Source organism: Sapajus apella, unplaced genomic scaffold, assembly GCF_009761245.1.
Source record: "Sapajus apella isolate SASKATOON/1434 unplaced genomic scaffold, GSC_monkey_1.0 scaffold3, whole genome shotgun sequence".
Lineage (NCBI taxonomy): Eukaryota > Metazoa > Chordata > Mammalia > Primates > Cebidae > Sapajus > Sapajus apella.
Window position 1 is genome coordinate 14,805,993 of NW_022436943.1, and position 17,231 is coordinate 14,823,223.

At 39.1% G+C, this 17,231-nt stretch overlaps 1 protein-coding gene across 2 annotated transcripts in view; it reads right to left on the reverse strand.

Moving 5' to 3' along the window:
* The window catches only part of E2F5 (E2F transcription factor 5), a 45,210-nt gene that overhangs the window by 8,416 nt on the left and 19,563 nt on the right, over nucleotides 1-17,231 (reverse strand). For both annotated transcript variants that reach the window (XM_032250113.1, XM_032250119.1), the window contains exons 2-3: nucleotides 4,075-4,184; nucleotides 2,108-2,269 (exon numbers count right to left, since the gene is read on the reverse strand). In XM_032250113.1, the coding sequence (XP_032106004.1) occupies nucleotides 2,108-2,269; nucleotides 4,075-4,184 (272 nt within the window). The remainder of the gene's footprint in view (nucleotides 1-2,107; nucleotides 2,270-4,074; nucleotides 4,185-17,231) is intronic.

Here is a 17,231-nt window from a genome sequence, read left to right on the forward strand (position 1 = left end):
AAAGAAATGCAGGGTGGCCGGGTGTGGTGGCTCACTTCTGTAATCCCAGCACTTTGGAAGGCCAAGGTGGGTGGATCCCTTGAGGTCGGGAGTTCAAGACCAGCCTGACCATATGCACAAAGGGATTGCCGCACATGGACATATAAAAAAAGAAGTCTAGTCTGGAAAGTCTAGTCTAGAATTGGTGAAACCCATCTTTACTAAAATACAAAAATTAGCTGCGAGCGCATGTAATCATAGATAATCCAGAGGCTGAGGCAGGAGAATTGCTTAAACCGGGGGGTTGGCGGGGTTGGGGGGAGGGTTGGGGGGCGAAAGCTGCAGTGTGTAGAGATGGCACCACTGCACTCCAGCCCGGGTGACAGAACAAGACTCCATGGGCGGTGGGGGTGGGAGGAAGAAATGCAGGGTGGGGTGAACACTTTACGATTAGCTTGGATAATTTGGATATCCAATTAATATTTGGATAATTTCGGTTTGTTTTGTTTTGAGATGGAGTTTGCTCTGTTGCCCAAGCTGGAGTGCAGTAGTGTGATCTTGGCTCCTTGCAGCCTCTGCCTCCTAGGTTCAAGCAATTCTCCTTTCTTAGCTTCCCTAGTAGTTGGGATTACAGACATGCGTTGCCATGCCTGGCTAATGTCCGTACTTTTAGTAGGGATGGGGTTTCACCATGTTGGCCAGGCAGGTCTCGAACTCCTGACTTCAGGAGTTTGGTCTTGAACTCCTGGGTCCACCTACCTTGGCTTCCCAAAGTGCTGGGATTACAGGCATGAGCCACTGCGCCTGGCCTAGTTTGGATAATTTTGGTGGGCTCTAAGTTATGCAGGTAGTCCCTAGTTGTCTGGTACCTGGCCCTGGGATAATTAAGGCAGAGGAATATTGCCACCTGGGGTGTATGGGTGGGAGAGAGGAGGTCTGGACCTGGACCGGTTCATTTATATATCAAAGGCATGAGTGTAGCTGAGCTCTTGCTGTTTCTAAGAAGTGGCTAGTCACACACACACACACACACCCCACACCCCCCCCACACACATAATTTGGGGCATTGGGAGTGGCCAGCATCTTGTAAAGCAGGGCAGCAAAGTCCAAGATAAAATAGGTCAATGGCTTCCAAGATAAAATAGGTCAATGGCTTTTGAATTTCAGGGCTCCACAGGACACGGCTTAAAAACTCTCATTGTTTTCAAACAGTTGAGGGGCTCTGATCCATAGGAAGGAAATAACAAATGAGATCATGAAGTTCTTCACCAAATACATGAAAACATGAAAAGTAAATTATATTGTATACATTAGTCAAAATTTCACGAGGTGCTACAAGGTAAAATGTGGTTAGTTTCTTTAAGAGTACAGGCAAGTTCATAAACAAAGAGAATCACAGATATCTAAGAGAAGACAGTAGTTTGTAAGAAACACATGGATATCTCAATGTTTTTCCCCCAATATAATATGATGGGCACATATAACTTAGACCCCTGTTCTCCAGTAGAACTATTTTGGGGTTCATATTAGGCAGAAAGTATCAAGGATTTATTGTGGGCACATGATATCTCATCTTTAAATGAAAATTTTTCAAAACTTTGAGAGCTGCTGAATTTTATACTTTTTTTTTTTTTTTAAAGATGGGGTTTCCCCATGATGGCCAGGCTGGTCTTAAACTCCGGACCTCAGGTGATCCACCCACCTCAGCCTCCCAAAGTGCTAGGATTACAGGCGTGAGCCACCGCACCCAGCCTGAATTTTATACTTCTGAACATTGAACAAAATTATTTAAAAATGCTTATGCACTTAATAGTGGCTTCTAATATTCACAGATCCCCTAAGCACACTGGCTAGCATACTGCATTCTATGAATAGGTAGACCGAGAGTTGACTAATCTCTTTTTCCCCCTCAGTGCAACACAGGAATAATGCTAATGGATGTGTACTATATAACTTAAGGTAACATTTAAAAAATATTAGTATATAAGAATATTATAAAATTAAAATGTTTTATTCACTTATAAAACTTAATTGTCTAAAAACAGTTAAAGTGACCTTCAGACTGAAATAACATACACATACATATTCCAAAGCTTTATGTATATTCATAACTTATTTTAAAGGATATCTATTATTAATGGAGTCGTCCATTACATTTTTGATGCTTTGCTGTAGCCACAACTTCTGCTGATCAAGTTCTCTTTCCTTCAGTTCTAGATCTTCAATTTCAGTTTTAAGGTATCTTAATCTATCTATGACTTCCTTAGTATTACAGCCAGCGCCTACACCTCTTAAAAACATGAGAATTAATATCCTCAGTATGAGATCTACGTTAATATCACTTTTTACTGTAATAAAACAGTAATATATTCAAGACAAAAGTCTTCACACTTAACATCAAGCACTAAAATCCTTAAAAATTTTAAACACCATACCTCTTGCTTAGAAAATTTATTGATAGGAACAACCAAATTACAAAAATTCTCAATCTTCTCTAGAGTGGGTTTTTTTTTTGTCATCTAGAAGACCAGACTGGTTGGTGACTGGGTGCCAAGAGAGTGCTCCATAGTCACACTAAGCAGTCTCAGGATGTGACTAGGGTGCTGGTAGAATAAATTACAGCTTTTTAAGTATTTTGGTAGAATTTTGGCTAAAAAACAAAAAATTATAGTCAAAGGGGGCACATTAGAAGAACAGAAATTGTTGGTTATATTCAAACGTATAACCAGGCCACAATTAATGACAACATGCATTTCAATCAATTGCTACTTACAAAGTACAAATTCCTATGAAAGTAGTCCTTGCTCTCAAGGAGGAGTAAAGAGTTAGGGAGAGATTAATACAAGACAGTATGCAATGTGTGCCAAATGAGTAATAGTTGGAGGGAGAAAGTAAGATTTGAACTTTAACAGTGAAAATCAACATGCAAAAGTGTTCCTATTTCTCCACATCCTCTCCAGCATCTGTTGTCTCCAGATTTTTTAATGATCACCATTCTAACTGGCGTGAGATGGTATCTCAATGTTGTTTTGATTTGCATTTCTCTGATGATCAGTGATGATGAGCATTTTTTCATATGTTTGTTGGCCTCATCTATGTCTTCTTTTGTAAAGTGTCTGTTCATATCCTTTGCCCACTTTTGAATGGGCTTGTTAGTTTTTTTTCTTGTAAATCTGTTTTAGTTCTTTGTAAATCTGGATATCAGCCCTTTGTCAGATGGGTAAACTGCAAAAATTTTTTCCCATTCTGTTGGTTGCCGATTCACTCTAATGACTGTTTCTTTTGCTGTGCAGAAGCTGTGGAGTTTGATTAGGTCCCATTTGTCTATTTTGGCTTTTGTTGTCAATGCATTACTGGGTATATATCCAAAGGATTACAAATCGTTCTACTATAAGGACACGTGCACACGAATGTTCATTGCAGCACTGTTTACAATAGCAAAGACCTGGAACCAACCCAAATGCCCATCGACGATAGACTGGATAGGGAAAATGTGGCACATATACACCATGGAATATTATGCAGCCAACAAAAACGATAAGTTTGGGTCCTTTGTAGGGACATGGATGAACCTGGAAACCATCATTCTCAGCAAACTGACAGAAGAGCAGAAGATCAAACACCGCATGTTCTCACTCATAGGCGGGTGCTGAACAATGAGAACACATGGACACAGGGAGGGGAGCACTACACACTGGGGTCAGTTGGGGGGAAATAGGGGAGGGACGGTGGGAGGTGGGGAGTTGGGGAGAGATAGCAAGGGGAGAAATGCCAGATGTAGGTGATGGGGAGGAAGGCAGCAAATCACACTGCCACATGTGTACCTATGCAACAATTTTGCATGTTCTTCACATGTACCCCAAAACCTAAAATGCAATAAAATAAATGGGGGGAAAAAAAAAAGAAAATCAACATGCAAGACAGCAAGGGAACACCCCACTATAGGAGTGACAAAGAGGCCCAGCGAGGTGTGCTCAGGGAAAACCGAGGGGCCTAGTGAAACAGAGGATTTGGGAGAGAGAAACGCTGGAAAGGTCAAATTTTATAGACATGGAGAAGAATAAAGGTTTTAGAAGAGAGTGCTTTGTAACTTACTTCCACTGGATACTGTTTTTTGACTTTTTTTCAATTAAGTCAATTCCCTCCAAGACATTGGTAATATCATAAATTCTCCTTTTTTGCCTCACAGCCAAAGTATCAGCAGCCTGTTTAGGAAAGACAAAGAGAACAGTGAAATGAAGGACAAGTCATATTTTAGAGCCAAAAAGGGTTGATTATTAAGTCCACAGCAAGTCCAATCCTAAATTTGACCCAGTCGGTTGCTTGGGGACAATAGCTGAGCATGTTCAAAGGATCTCCCAAACACTGCGAATACCAAAGAAATTATTCCATTTAAAAGCTAGCAGATGTTGGAATAGAAAAAGAAATTAAGGTCATGACACAAAGCCTGCAAAAATAAAAGAACACAGTAAGAATACTTTGTGTCACCTTCTGGACTAATTCCGAGGAGGAGCTACTGATTGTCTGTCCATGTCACCTCCTATCTTACTTCTCTGTTCATAAACAGTCCCATCTAAAGACAGCCTTACTTATTTTTTAAAATTTTAAAGAATTACATTTCAGCAATTTATTTTCATAAGGAAGACACTTGGGATATTCTGAACTATATGCATACTCATAATACCATGAGATAAATATCTGCATTTTTAAAACTCATAATGATAACAGAGGAATGAATCATGCCATCCTAACACAAAGCATAAAATCAAGAAATCAGAATCAATAGCTCAAGATTGTACTAGCAACTACTACACAAAAACTTTGTTGTTGTATTCACATTAGATGAAATCAACAAAAACAATATATGCTCTCATGTTATGAATGAATTAAAGAACACTGTACAATTCCTCTGATTAGTTCCAATTCACATTTTTGATGTTTGTTCCCAAAAGAACAAAGAGAAGTTTTCAGAGTGTACAAGACAATAGCCTATTTTGAATGTGGAGCTATCTTTTAAGATTCATGGTAGTTATGAATATTTATGTCTCTACTGACAATTTTCAGCATATTATCTAAATTACCTAAATAGGATTTAGCTTAGCATAATTGGTTAACAGCTCTCCCAGAGAGCATCACTACTTGATTGTGTAAAAACCTAGTTTCTACAAAAGCGCAGCACAGCACAATATTTGCAATCTGGACCTGCCTTCGTCCAGGAGCAGGTGCCACTGACAGTTATACTCACTGTACAGGCATTTGGGATCTTAACTGAAATGTCAGTTCTCTCAGACCATTTTTGTGTGTATGCCACCAAAACCCCTGGGTTACTACTGTCCCATCATTCAGGCCTTCCTCAGGAAGGGGATTCATGACTCTGTGGACCAGGAGAGTAAGCAGGGTGGCAGAAGAAGGAAAAATTGGAGAGTGGGGCTCTTTGTTCTCCAACTCTAAGTTGGCACTGTCTCTTCTAGAGAACCAGCAAATTAACAGGATTAGCCATGGTTTGTTTCACTGATACCTTCTTCCCTTGTACTTAGCAATTCTCTTCTTGTTTTATCTACTTTCAGTAGAATGTTTACTCTTGATTTCAAGGCTGTTTTTATGAAGAGCAAGACACCTGCAAAGTTAACTGCTGAGGTTTCATTTCTTACTTTCCTCTCTCTAGAGAAGTAACTCAGACAACTCCAAGCCATGGCTCTGTGTTATTGGTATCTATGTACTCACACACAAAAGCATTCACAGCCATAGCAACAGCACACTGGTTTTGATATTAGAACATGTTTGTATGAACCAGACCACAAAAGCTAGCCTAGGTCACTAGACAAACTGCCATGAGATTTAACTTTTTAGCTCAAAGTTTTAAAAAGTTATCTCATTGATCATTTATGTTTATTACTGCTTAACAATCACAACATTTAACCCTTGGTTTCTAAAACTAAACATTATTTCTCAAATACTTTACTATTTAAGTATGTAAATATGTAAATGACCAACATGTACAGATCATATGTAAAAGTCCTGGAGGCTTTTATGTTAGAAGTCCCCCCCTTTTTTTTTGGTCAGTGTCTCCCTCTCTTGCCCAGGCTGGAGTGCAGTGGTGTGATTTTGGCTCACTGCAACCTCTGCCATCCAGGTTCAAGTGATTCTTCTGCCTCAGCCTCCCAAGTAGCTGGGACTACAGGTGCACACCACCATGCCTGGCTAATTTTTGTATTTTTAGAAGAGACAAGAGTTTCATCATGTTGGCCAGGCTGGTCTCGAACTCCTGACTCCAGCTGATCCACCCGCCTCGAACTCCCAAAAATGCTGTGATTACAGGCGTGAGCCACCGTGCCCAGCCCGTCCCATCATTCTTAAGAAGTTCTGAAGCTAGACACACTGAGATCCAATCCCAGGGCCAACACTTCCTATCTCCAGCTGGCCTCATTGTAAGCTCACTAAACCTCATTTCCTTTTTCATAAAATGGTATGAAAGAAGTATTGTGGGAATTAAACTGGATAATCTTAGCACAATGTCTACTGCATAGTGATTACTTAAATGTTGGCTAGTCAGCCTCATCATTAAATACAGGTTAAAATGGATTGTGGGTAAGATTGTGCTTAAGATTGGTTAAAGTCTGTGTGTATACAGACCTAACTTGTTTTACACAGTGTTTGAAAAAGTTGTGTGTGAATTCTGTAAAAGCTTTATTAAATAATTTGGGGCTTTAATACCTAACAGAATCATATCATGAATCTCTACCATACAATCATCACCACTACTTTCCTCCATTCATTTAACACCAGAATGTTCCAGGCTTGGTTCCGGGTCTTAAAGATATAGTCATGACAGAACAAAGTCCCTGCCCTCAAAGAAAGGAGGGAATTTAATAATATACAAATAATTATGTTTGGAGAGAATGCAGGCAAGAGGAAGGTGCTATATCAATAGGATTTTCAGGCAAAGAGCTCTCCGACAAGGTGACATTTAACATTTGAATGGAGCAAGAGGCCCCTATGAATGTTTGGTGGCAGAACATTCTGGGTAGAGGAAGCAGCAAGCACAAAAGCTCTGAAGTGTGAAGGGTGCTTAACTCCTTCAAGGAGAAGCAGGTAGGCCAGTGTGGCCAGAATAATGAGATGGGAAATGGAAAAAGGAGATAAAGACAGGAAAGGAGGCCAACGAGAAGACGATGGAATAATCCATGCAGGAGATGGTAGTGGCTTGGATGGAGTGGGTAGCTATGAATATGGTGAAAAATGGTAAGATTCTGGTTATATTTTGAAGGTATGGCAGGCAAGGAGCAGGTCCCTAGAGAGGAATCAGAAATGACTTCAGTTTTTGCTAAGAGCAATTACAGTTAAGGAACATTGTAGAAGGAACCAGTTTGGGGCACTGGAAATAAACTGACCTTGGGCTGACAACCACAGGGAGAAATCAAGGAGACCACTGGACATGAGAGTGTGTGGGTTAGGGGAGAGATCCAAGCTAGAGATATAAATTCAGTAGTCTTTAGTGAACAGACATTTTATACCACAAGATGGAATCCACTAGTTTGACATAGGAGGTGAGCATAGAAGGGAAGGGGGCTAAAGAACCGACTCTGGGGAAGTTTAAAGTCTAGGAAATGAGAAGCAACCTGCCACTGAAGTCAGAGGAAAAGCAGAAAGTGTGGGGTCTTGGAATCCAAGGGAAGAGAGTGTAAGAAAGTGTGACTATGTCAAGTACTGCTGTTAGAGCAAGTCAGAACCGATCAGTGATTTGTCTTTGGAAAGATCATGGATGACCTTGATCACAGCTGTTTTGGCAGAGAGATGGGATGAAAGGCTTAATGGAGAAATTTCAAGAAAAAATGGAAAGCTAGAGTAGACAACTCTTGAAGACTTCTGCTGCAAAGAGGTACAGAGAAATGGGGCAATATTTGTAGGGAACTGGGGGGTCTCCAGGAAGAACTGTTTCCCGCCCCCCCCGCCTTTTTCCTTTTAAAGATGGGAGCTATTTCAACATGTGAGTATGCTGATAGGAATGATCTGGTAAAGAAGAAAGAGGAATGATTAACAATACAGAAGAAAGAAGGGACAACTGATAAAGAGATGACCATAGGTTGGCAGGGAGGGGATCCGAATTCAATAAGTGAGGCATTGGCCTTAGATAATAACAGGGCATATTAATTGCTGAAGTCCAGCAAAGTAACTGAGTACAGATATAGGTACATTAGTAGACCAAGTAGGGAAAAAGGTTAGACATTTCCTTCTGGTTGATTTTTATTTTTTTATTCTCTCATCAGCATTGGGATGGGAGAGAAAGGAAGGGAGCTATTAACAGTTGAGAGGAGAAGAGAAAATGTGAAATACTCATATAAAAAAGCAAGACAATAGGTAGCATGGAAGGAATGCTGGACAGCAGTACTGGCCTCTTTGTAGTTGGTGGTCATGAATTTAAAGTGAGACCTATTGGCATTATTTTGCATTTTCCTCCAGCCCTGGACAACTGCCTGAGTACAGACAAGGGGTAGGTGGGGAGCAAGCAAGTCACCATTCCCATCCCATGCTTGCCACTCTAACTGCTGAATAAGTACACGCATGTCTTAATCACATTTACTCTAAAAGGTTACATTTACTCTCATAGGATTTTACCTATACAGCCATAAAGGAAGCATCTAATTGTATCACATCAACTCAGTTTACAGAAAAAACAAAAATATTCCTCTGAAAGAATTAGATCTCCCCTCCAAATATTAGATCCTTTTCTGAAAATATGATGACCAAAGGTGACCAAAGCAATGTCTATAAGTGGAACAAAATTAAAGCTTTTAAGAGGTACACCAGACAAATAAACCAGGAAAGCTGAGACAGGTAGTCCATAAGTGCTAAAAATGGCTTTAATAATCATGGGGCCACATCTCTTCATTTGAACAAATGAGTCCACTATGACTCAGTATTAACTATGGGTAGGGAGAGACATTATGTGTTAGCTTTATTTGAGTCAGGATTAGCAGAGGCTAATTGGCTCAGGGTTGTTCTTCTGATGGAGCACAATGTTGTATTAAAAAGGCTAATATCAAAATGATAATAGGAAACATGCTGTCCTTCAGGTTCCCCATTTGCAAAGAAGGTACTTTATTTGCTGTCTTCCAAAATCACAAAATTCAATACATGTGCACTCAACATGTTAGCTACTGTGATTCAGAAACTAACACTACAATGAAGTGGGCCAGAATCCCAAAATAAAAAATGTACAACTAAAGTACTATATAAAACCAATCAGTTCCACTTGAAAATAAGATGGGAAGGACCCCAAATGATGTTCCAAAATTGCCTATAGAGTATTTTAATGAGAATTTTACAAAAGCAAAAATGGAAAGAACTGCTTTCAACTGAGCCACATGGTACTTTATGTTGATCTATTCCATGATGAGGTTTGACTAATTATTAGCTAATTTTAAAAACTGTTAAAAATAATTTATATCTTTAGATGTTAATGCAGAATATTTGATTTCAATCCACAATTAAGAGGAACCTTTTATAAGGCAGTAACAGGATGATTATGGAATAGAATCTTACGGAGACATTATCTAATTTAATGCTCATGGCGGCTTTGGTGTTCTCCCTGTTATGTTGGAAACAGATTCACAGAGCTAATGAATGATCCAGGTGAAATTTAGCATTAACTGCATATTCACAAAATACATTTGTGGTAAAACATTTTCAAATGGACTTATATAATTTCAAATGACTTTAAATAAATTTGGTGCACAGCCAAAAGTTTCCAAGTTCTAAAACTACAATGAATAACCAATTCAAATAACAATGGTCTACAGGAAGTTTCATATAAAGTATATAAAATGGCCTGAAAAAAAACTAAGAAGATCTTAATTTACACTTATTTATTTATTCAAAAATAATAAATGGTAACAAAAAATTGCATACTTGTCTAAAGCTCTGGGACTATGACCAACACCTGATAGAATGAGGTTTAAAAAATGAAATAGTACCTAAAGTAAACAAAAAATTATAAGAGTTGGAAAAATGAGAGATTACTTAAGGTGGGAGCAGACAGAAAACAGTTCCTGGAGGAGGCCACTGTGTGTTTTCAATGGGTCTGTAGGGGCTAGCAAATCAATAAGGAAACTAAATATGAAAGAATAAATAACTTACTTTAAACACGCAAAGTGCTCCCTCAGGAAGCAGTGTGTTTCAATTCCCAGTCAATACCCTATGACAAGGGAATCTCTCCTTAAAAAATCTTCAGGGGTCTCGTCAATCCATACTAACTGCTGCTGTACTCAATATTTTTGAAATGCATAAGCTTTACTTTTTCTTTCTTTCTTTTTTTTTTTTTTTTGAGATGGAGTCTTACCCTGTCACTCAGGCTGTAGTGTAGTGGCGCAATCTTGGCTCACTGTAACCTCCGCCTTCTGGGTTCAAGCGATTCTTCTGCCTCAGCCTCCCCAGCAGCTGGGACTACAGGTGTGCCTCACCACACCCAGCTTATTTTTGAATTTTTAGTAGAGATGGGGTTTCACCACATTGGCCAGGTTGGTCTCAAACTCCTGACCTCATGATCCACCCACCTCGGCCTCCCAAGGTGCAGGGATTACAGGCATGAGCCACCACACCCAGCCTTTTTTCTAATTTTTAATAAACTTTGCATAAGCTTTTAAAAAGGAAATTCATTTCTGTGGTCTTACTCAAGTCACCTAAGATGGCTCAAATGACAAAAGATACTTGATAAAGTACCTATTTAACTAGAAAAATAATGCTGAACCTCAGAAATCTATAAATTTTTAAGATCTAGAGATTGCTTGCCTATATTTTCAATTGTATACTTCGTAAATTCTCTTGGCTGATGCACTGGCTCATGCCTGTAATCCTAGCACAGGAGGCCAGAAGTAGGAGGATTGCTTGAGCCCAGTAGTTGGAGAGCAGCCTGGGTAACATAGAGCAACCCCGTCTCTACAAAAAAAAAATTAAAAAATTAGCCAGGCATGTTGGTGCATGCCTGCAGTCCCAGCTATTTCGGAGGCTACAGTTGGAGGATCACTGGAACCCAGGAAGTTGAGGCTGCAGTGAATTATGACTGCACCACTGCACTTTAGCCTGGGTGACACAGTGAGACCCTGTCTGAAAAAAGAAAATAAAAGAAAAAAAATTCTCTTAAGTATTAACTTCCTAAAACAGGAGCAAGATTAAGTGTGCATCTCCTGTTTTACTACTGAGATTTGCACCTCCATATTTAACCTCACTCTGCCAGCAACACAGCGTAAAGCTTAGGAACATGGGCCCTGAGGTAGGTCCACTTATTAGCTGTGTGGCCTTGGGCAAGCTACTTAGCCTAAAATTCCTCATCTGTACAATAGCTATGAAGATATTGTTGCTGTGAGGATTAAATGAGTATGATATTTGAAACAGAAAAGTGCTTGGCATGGCCGGGTGTAGTATGTAGCTCATGCCTGTAATGGCAGCACTTTGGAAGGCCGAGGCAGGTGGATCACCTGAATTCAGGAGTTCCAGACCAGCCTGGGCAACATGGCAAAACCCTGTGTCTACTAAAAATATAAAAGTTAGTTGGGCATGGTGCTGGGTGCCTGTAATACCAGCTGCTTGGGAGGCTGAGGCAGGAGAATTGCTTTAACCTGGGAGGTGGAGGTTGCAGTGAGCCGAGATTGCGCCACTGCACTCCAGCCTGGGCAACAGAGTGAAACTCTGTCTCAAAAAATAAAAAAATTAAAAATAAAGAAAAATGCCTGGCACAAGATAGAGCAAATTTGCATTATCTATTACCACTATTTTTGATCCAATTACTCATGTAAAGTAATAAGGAAACATCAGTCCGTAAAAGGTATATCACAAAATGTAACCCAACATCCCTTATCTAGGTGGTATAACTCACTAACAATTTAGAATACCGTCAAGCACAAAGAGATGGGAAAAAAGGCTTCTGAAGGCAAAACTAAACATAAAAGCCATATTTTTCTACTTCAAACAGTTAGTCCCAGTTGGAATTTATTTACTCCTAATTTTAAGTCCATAGAAGAATTACTGAGACATTATGAGGCACCTGGGCAGCAATCAAAGCACAAGAGGAAAGCTATAAAAGGACCAAAAATTTAACAAAACATACAGCGTTGAGGCCACTGGGCATGGCAGTATCCAACATACTTCAAAAGTTTCAAGGCTATCACTTCCAAAGAATACAAAGAGCAATGTTCATCATGACTATCTTGAGTTACCAAAAAGGTGAAATCACATACAGTAATTTCAGCATAAGAAGACAAGGATGTATATAATGCATTTAAAAAAATTTTCAACCCAAAATGGCTAAATGTTCAAAATCAGAAATGTTATTAATAGAGACAACTTTGGCTGAGCTTGGTAGCTCATGCCTGTAGTCTCAGCACTTTTGGAGGCCGAGGTGGGAGAACGGCTTGAGCCTGGGAGTTCAAGACCAGCTTAGGCAACAAAGAGAGACCCCGTCTCTACAAAACATTTTAAAAATTAAAAAATAAAAAAAGAGGGCTGGCCACAGTGGCTCACGCCTGTAATCTCAACACTTTGGGAGGTCAAGGCAGGTGGATCACAAGGTCAGGAGGTTGAGACCAGCCTGACCAACATAATAAAACCCCATCTCTACTAAAAATACAAAAATTAACTGAGTGTGGTGGTGCACCAGTGACTCAGAATGCTGAGGCAGGAGAATCGCTTGAACCTTGGAGGCGGAGGTTGTAGTAAGCCGAGACTGTGCCACTGCACTGCAGCCTGGGAGACAGAGCAAGACTGTCTCAAAAAAACGCAGACCAAAAAACCCCAAAGAGATATACCTAAGCTAATCAGAAAACTCAGTTATACACAAAATCTCATTGCCTAAAGGATAACAAATGTCAGGAACCTAGACTTGTCATATTCAAGAAAAATGTGCTAGACAGAACCTACTAGAATGTACATGGATTTTAAAATAACTAAAAAGTCTTGAAGAAATTATCGTGAATATGAACTATGATTTGCGTTTACCCCAACTTTCATGTTAGCTGCCTTCATAACTGCCCAACAGCCCATTCTCAAAACTGATTAAAACCCCCCAAACTTACTGGCAACACATACACACAAACACACATGCATATGCAGCAAAATGTCAAAAATCTTCTTCATTGGGAACTTATAAATGCTACATATATAGAAGAAATAAAAATATTTTACTATCTCAATAATTAAAACATAGAAAACTTAAAAACCACAAAATAAAACATGGACAAAAGCTAGAGCTCACACACACACACACAAAAGTTAACATGCTTGAAAAGTTTTCAAACTTTTAATGAGTTAATAAAGGAATAATAATCAAAGGAGTACACATTAAAACAATAAAAATATGTCTATACAAAGACTTATAGATGAATTCATAGCAGTATTCATAACAGCCAAAAAGTTAGGAGAGTAAATGTATTCATATGCAAAGTGTGGTACATCCTTAAAACAAAATACCACTCTGGGATAGGAAGGAATGAATCTCAAAAAGATGCCAAGTGAAAGAAGCTAAGCACAGAGTACATATGGTATGATTCCATTGACATGAAACTCTAGAAAAGAGTATTCTAATTCACAGGAAAGAAAGCAGAGCAATGGTTGCTTGGAACTGGCAAAAGGGAACTGTTTGGGGTGATGGGAATGTTCTACATCTGATTGAGGTGATGGTCATTCAGGTACAAGTATCTATCAAAACTCACTTAACTGTTCACTTAAAATAAAAGCATTTTATTGATTGATTGACTGAGACAGAGTCTCTCTGTCACCCAGGCTGGAATGCAGTGGCGTGATCTGGGCTCACTGCAACCTCCAACTTCTGGGTCCAAGCAATTCTCCTGCCTAAGCCTCCCAAGTAGCTGGATTACAGGCACCCACCACCAGGCGCAGCTGATTTTTTTATTTTTAGTAGAGATGGGGTTTCACCATGTTGGCCATGGTGGTCTACAACTCCTGACCTCAAATGATTTGCCCACTCAGCCTCCCAAAGTGCTGAGATTACAGGTGTGAGCCACTGCACCTGTCCAGGAGCATTTTAATGTATGTAAATTATTTCTATAAAGTTGACTGAAAAAATAGTATTATTCATTACTTTTTAAATTGCAAAATATGAAAAAATTAAATACTGAACATTTTATTTTATGTATGTATCCATCTATCTATGTATCTGTCATTTATCCAACAAACACTTCAATGTAGCATTTACTATGTGCCAGATACTGTTTAAGTGCTTTAAAAGTAAAAACTTATTTTGATAACGTATTTAATCATAACCACATCAGGTAGGTAATATTATTGTCCCATTTTTGCAAATGAGGAAACCAAGTCTCAGTAACTTGCCCAAGGGCACTAAACATTATAAAGTCAGGACATAAACTCAGAGCTGCCATACTACTTCTGATGCCGTGAGATGGTTGGTCAAAATCATATGCTGCTATTGGACTGAAAACTAATTTCATCTTTTTGTAATTTGACACATTAAATAAAGGACTTAAAAATGGTTATTATGTAGTATCACATGACACTGGTTAGAGAAAAAAATAATGATTACGCTCTGCTCCAATAATTCCTTAGTATAGACTGTCTAAAAGCCCAAAATGTTTTCTGGAACATGATTTCTGTTACTAAAACCAGTGGACACTATAAAGTTCTATTGTGTCCTCTGTAGCACATGACACTGGTTGGCTACTCCCTCTTACCTAAAACAGCTTTCCCTGGTCTTGGTGCTACCATATCCTCAGGTTTTTCTTGTCTTATTTTCCCTTTCTTCTGCCCTCTGCTAATGAACTACTAGTGTTTCACAGAGTTCCATTCTTATTCCTCTTTCTGCTAAAAACAATGTTCCTTACATAAACTTCATAAATCAACCATATCCAAGTCAAACTGGAAGCCCTCAACTTTATCTTGGGTTCCAAACCTGTAATTCCCATAGGCTGCCAGAGACCTACTCTAGGATGTTCCACAGGTTTCTCATCCATGTCCAGAATTTAATTTACCTTTCCTCTCAATTCTTTCTCCCTTTTGATAACTTCTAAATGAAAATCACCACTATTTACTCTGTTGACCAAGCAAGCAATATGGCAGTCATTGATAATTTTTCCTATTCCCATAGACTTAGCACCAAGTTCTGTCACTTCTACAGTGTAAAATCACCAGAACCTCTCCATTTCTTATAGTCCCTGTGTGTACCCTAGGTTAGGCCTGTAAATCTGCCTGCATTCCAATATTCTCTTCATACAACAGTCATGTGATTTATAGCTTCTCAAATGTACTCACATCTTTCTCTGCCTCTTGGCTCTGACATATACTGTCTTGCTGACTAGGAATGTCCTCTCACTTAAAACGAATAGCTATTTGTTGAAAGCTTATAATGGACTGGCTGGGTCAGCATTGGTAACACAGAAGACATAGCAAAACATGGGCAAACAAACAAAGGAATAGATAATTCCATATTGTGATAAAGGATAGTAAGGGAAAAACCCAGGTTGCTGAGAAGGAGAATAAGCAGGAACCTACTTTAGTCACTTTAGACTAAGGGAAGAGTCAGGACAAGCATCTGTATGAACTGTATTCCTGTATTCCCTTAGTTTTTCATTGCTAACTGTTACAAATGACCACAAATTTAGTTGTTTAAGACAACACAAATTTTTAAAATAAAATTGGCAATTAAAAATTATATATATTTATTGTTTACAAAATGTTGTTTGAAATATGTATACATTGTAGAATGGCAAAATCAAGCCAGTTAATATGCATTATCTCACATACTGTTCTTTTTTTTTGTGGTGGGAACACTCAAAGTCTATTCTCTTAACAATTATCAAGAATGCAATACATTGTTATTAACTATAGTCACCATGATGCCTATTAGACCTCTCAAATTTATTCTTGTCTAATGGAAATTTTGTACCCTTTGACCAACATTTCCCCAAGCTCCTAGTAACCACCATCCCATTCTTGGATTCTATGAATTTGACAATTTTAGATTCCCCATATATAAGTGAGATGATGTGGTATGTGTCTTTCTGTGCCTGGCTTATTTGCTTGGCATAATATCCTCCAGGTTCATCCATGGTGTCAAAAAATGACAGGATTTCCTTCTTTTTTTATGGTTGAATAGTAGCACAAATTTATTATCTTCTAGTTCTGTAGATCAGAAGTCCAAAATGGGCCTCACTGAGCTAAAATAAAAATATTGACAAGGCTGTGCTCCTTCTAGATGCTCTAAGGAAGAATCCATTTCTTTGCTTTTCCAGCTTCTAGAGGCTATCACACTTCCTGGGTCGTGACCCCTTCTTACAACAGAATGACAGAAAGGTCATTTTCAACCTTCCACCTCTCTGGTTCTCACTCTCTCCTTACTTATTCCACATTTAAGGACTTTTTGATTACAACAGGCCCAGCCAGATATCCCAGGAAAAATCTCCCCATGTTAAAATCAGCTGATTAGCAATTCTGACCTTAGTTCCCCTTTCCTATGTAAATGAACATCTTTGAGGGACCACTGTTCTGCCTACAAAAACATCTAAAAGAAGGAAAAAAAACTGAGCTCAGATGGTTTAGAGAAGTGGCCAGTGTGTGTGTGTGTGTGTGTATGTGTGTTGCAGTGGTGGTGGTGGTGGTGGTGGTGGTGGTGTGTGTGTGTACACACACATGCAGAACTTCATTTCAGGCAGCAGGAAACACGAAAAACATTTCAGGAAAATGTTTTTCAGGAATGTTCAGCAGGAAAAACATTTCAGGCAGTAGAAACCATGAGGTGGAGAGGAGAGGGCATGTGAGAGTGCTGGAAGGGTCGGTGCAACTGGAGTCATCTAAGAGGGAGTGCATAGAAGAGGCGGGAGAGGAAGGAGTGCCAGAGTAGGCAGGATCTTGTAGGTGTCTGAATGTTGTTTTAAGTAGAGGTGTAATATAACCTTAAATTCTTACATTTTATATATACTGGCGACATTTGACTTGAGTCCTGGAGTTCCTAGGTCAGCTCCCAGCTACTCCCTGATGCCTTTTATGGCTTTCATATCACTAATCCTCAAGGCTCAGCTGAGGGGTACTACCAAACACCCCTCACTGTGTGAAAAGTGTGTAACTGCCCATTTATCTGACTTTTTCTTATAACTATAATCTGGAAGCTACTAAAATAAAGAACAATGGGGCACACATTAACGAACACGTATTTGTTGTATGAAATAGGAAAAAAACATAAAAACATATATATAACTACTAATAAGAATGGTTAATTCTGGGTAACATGA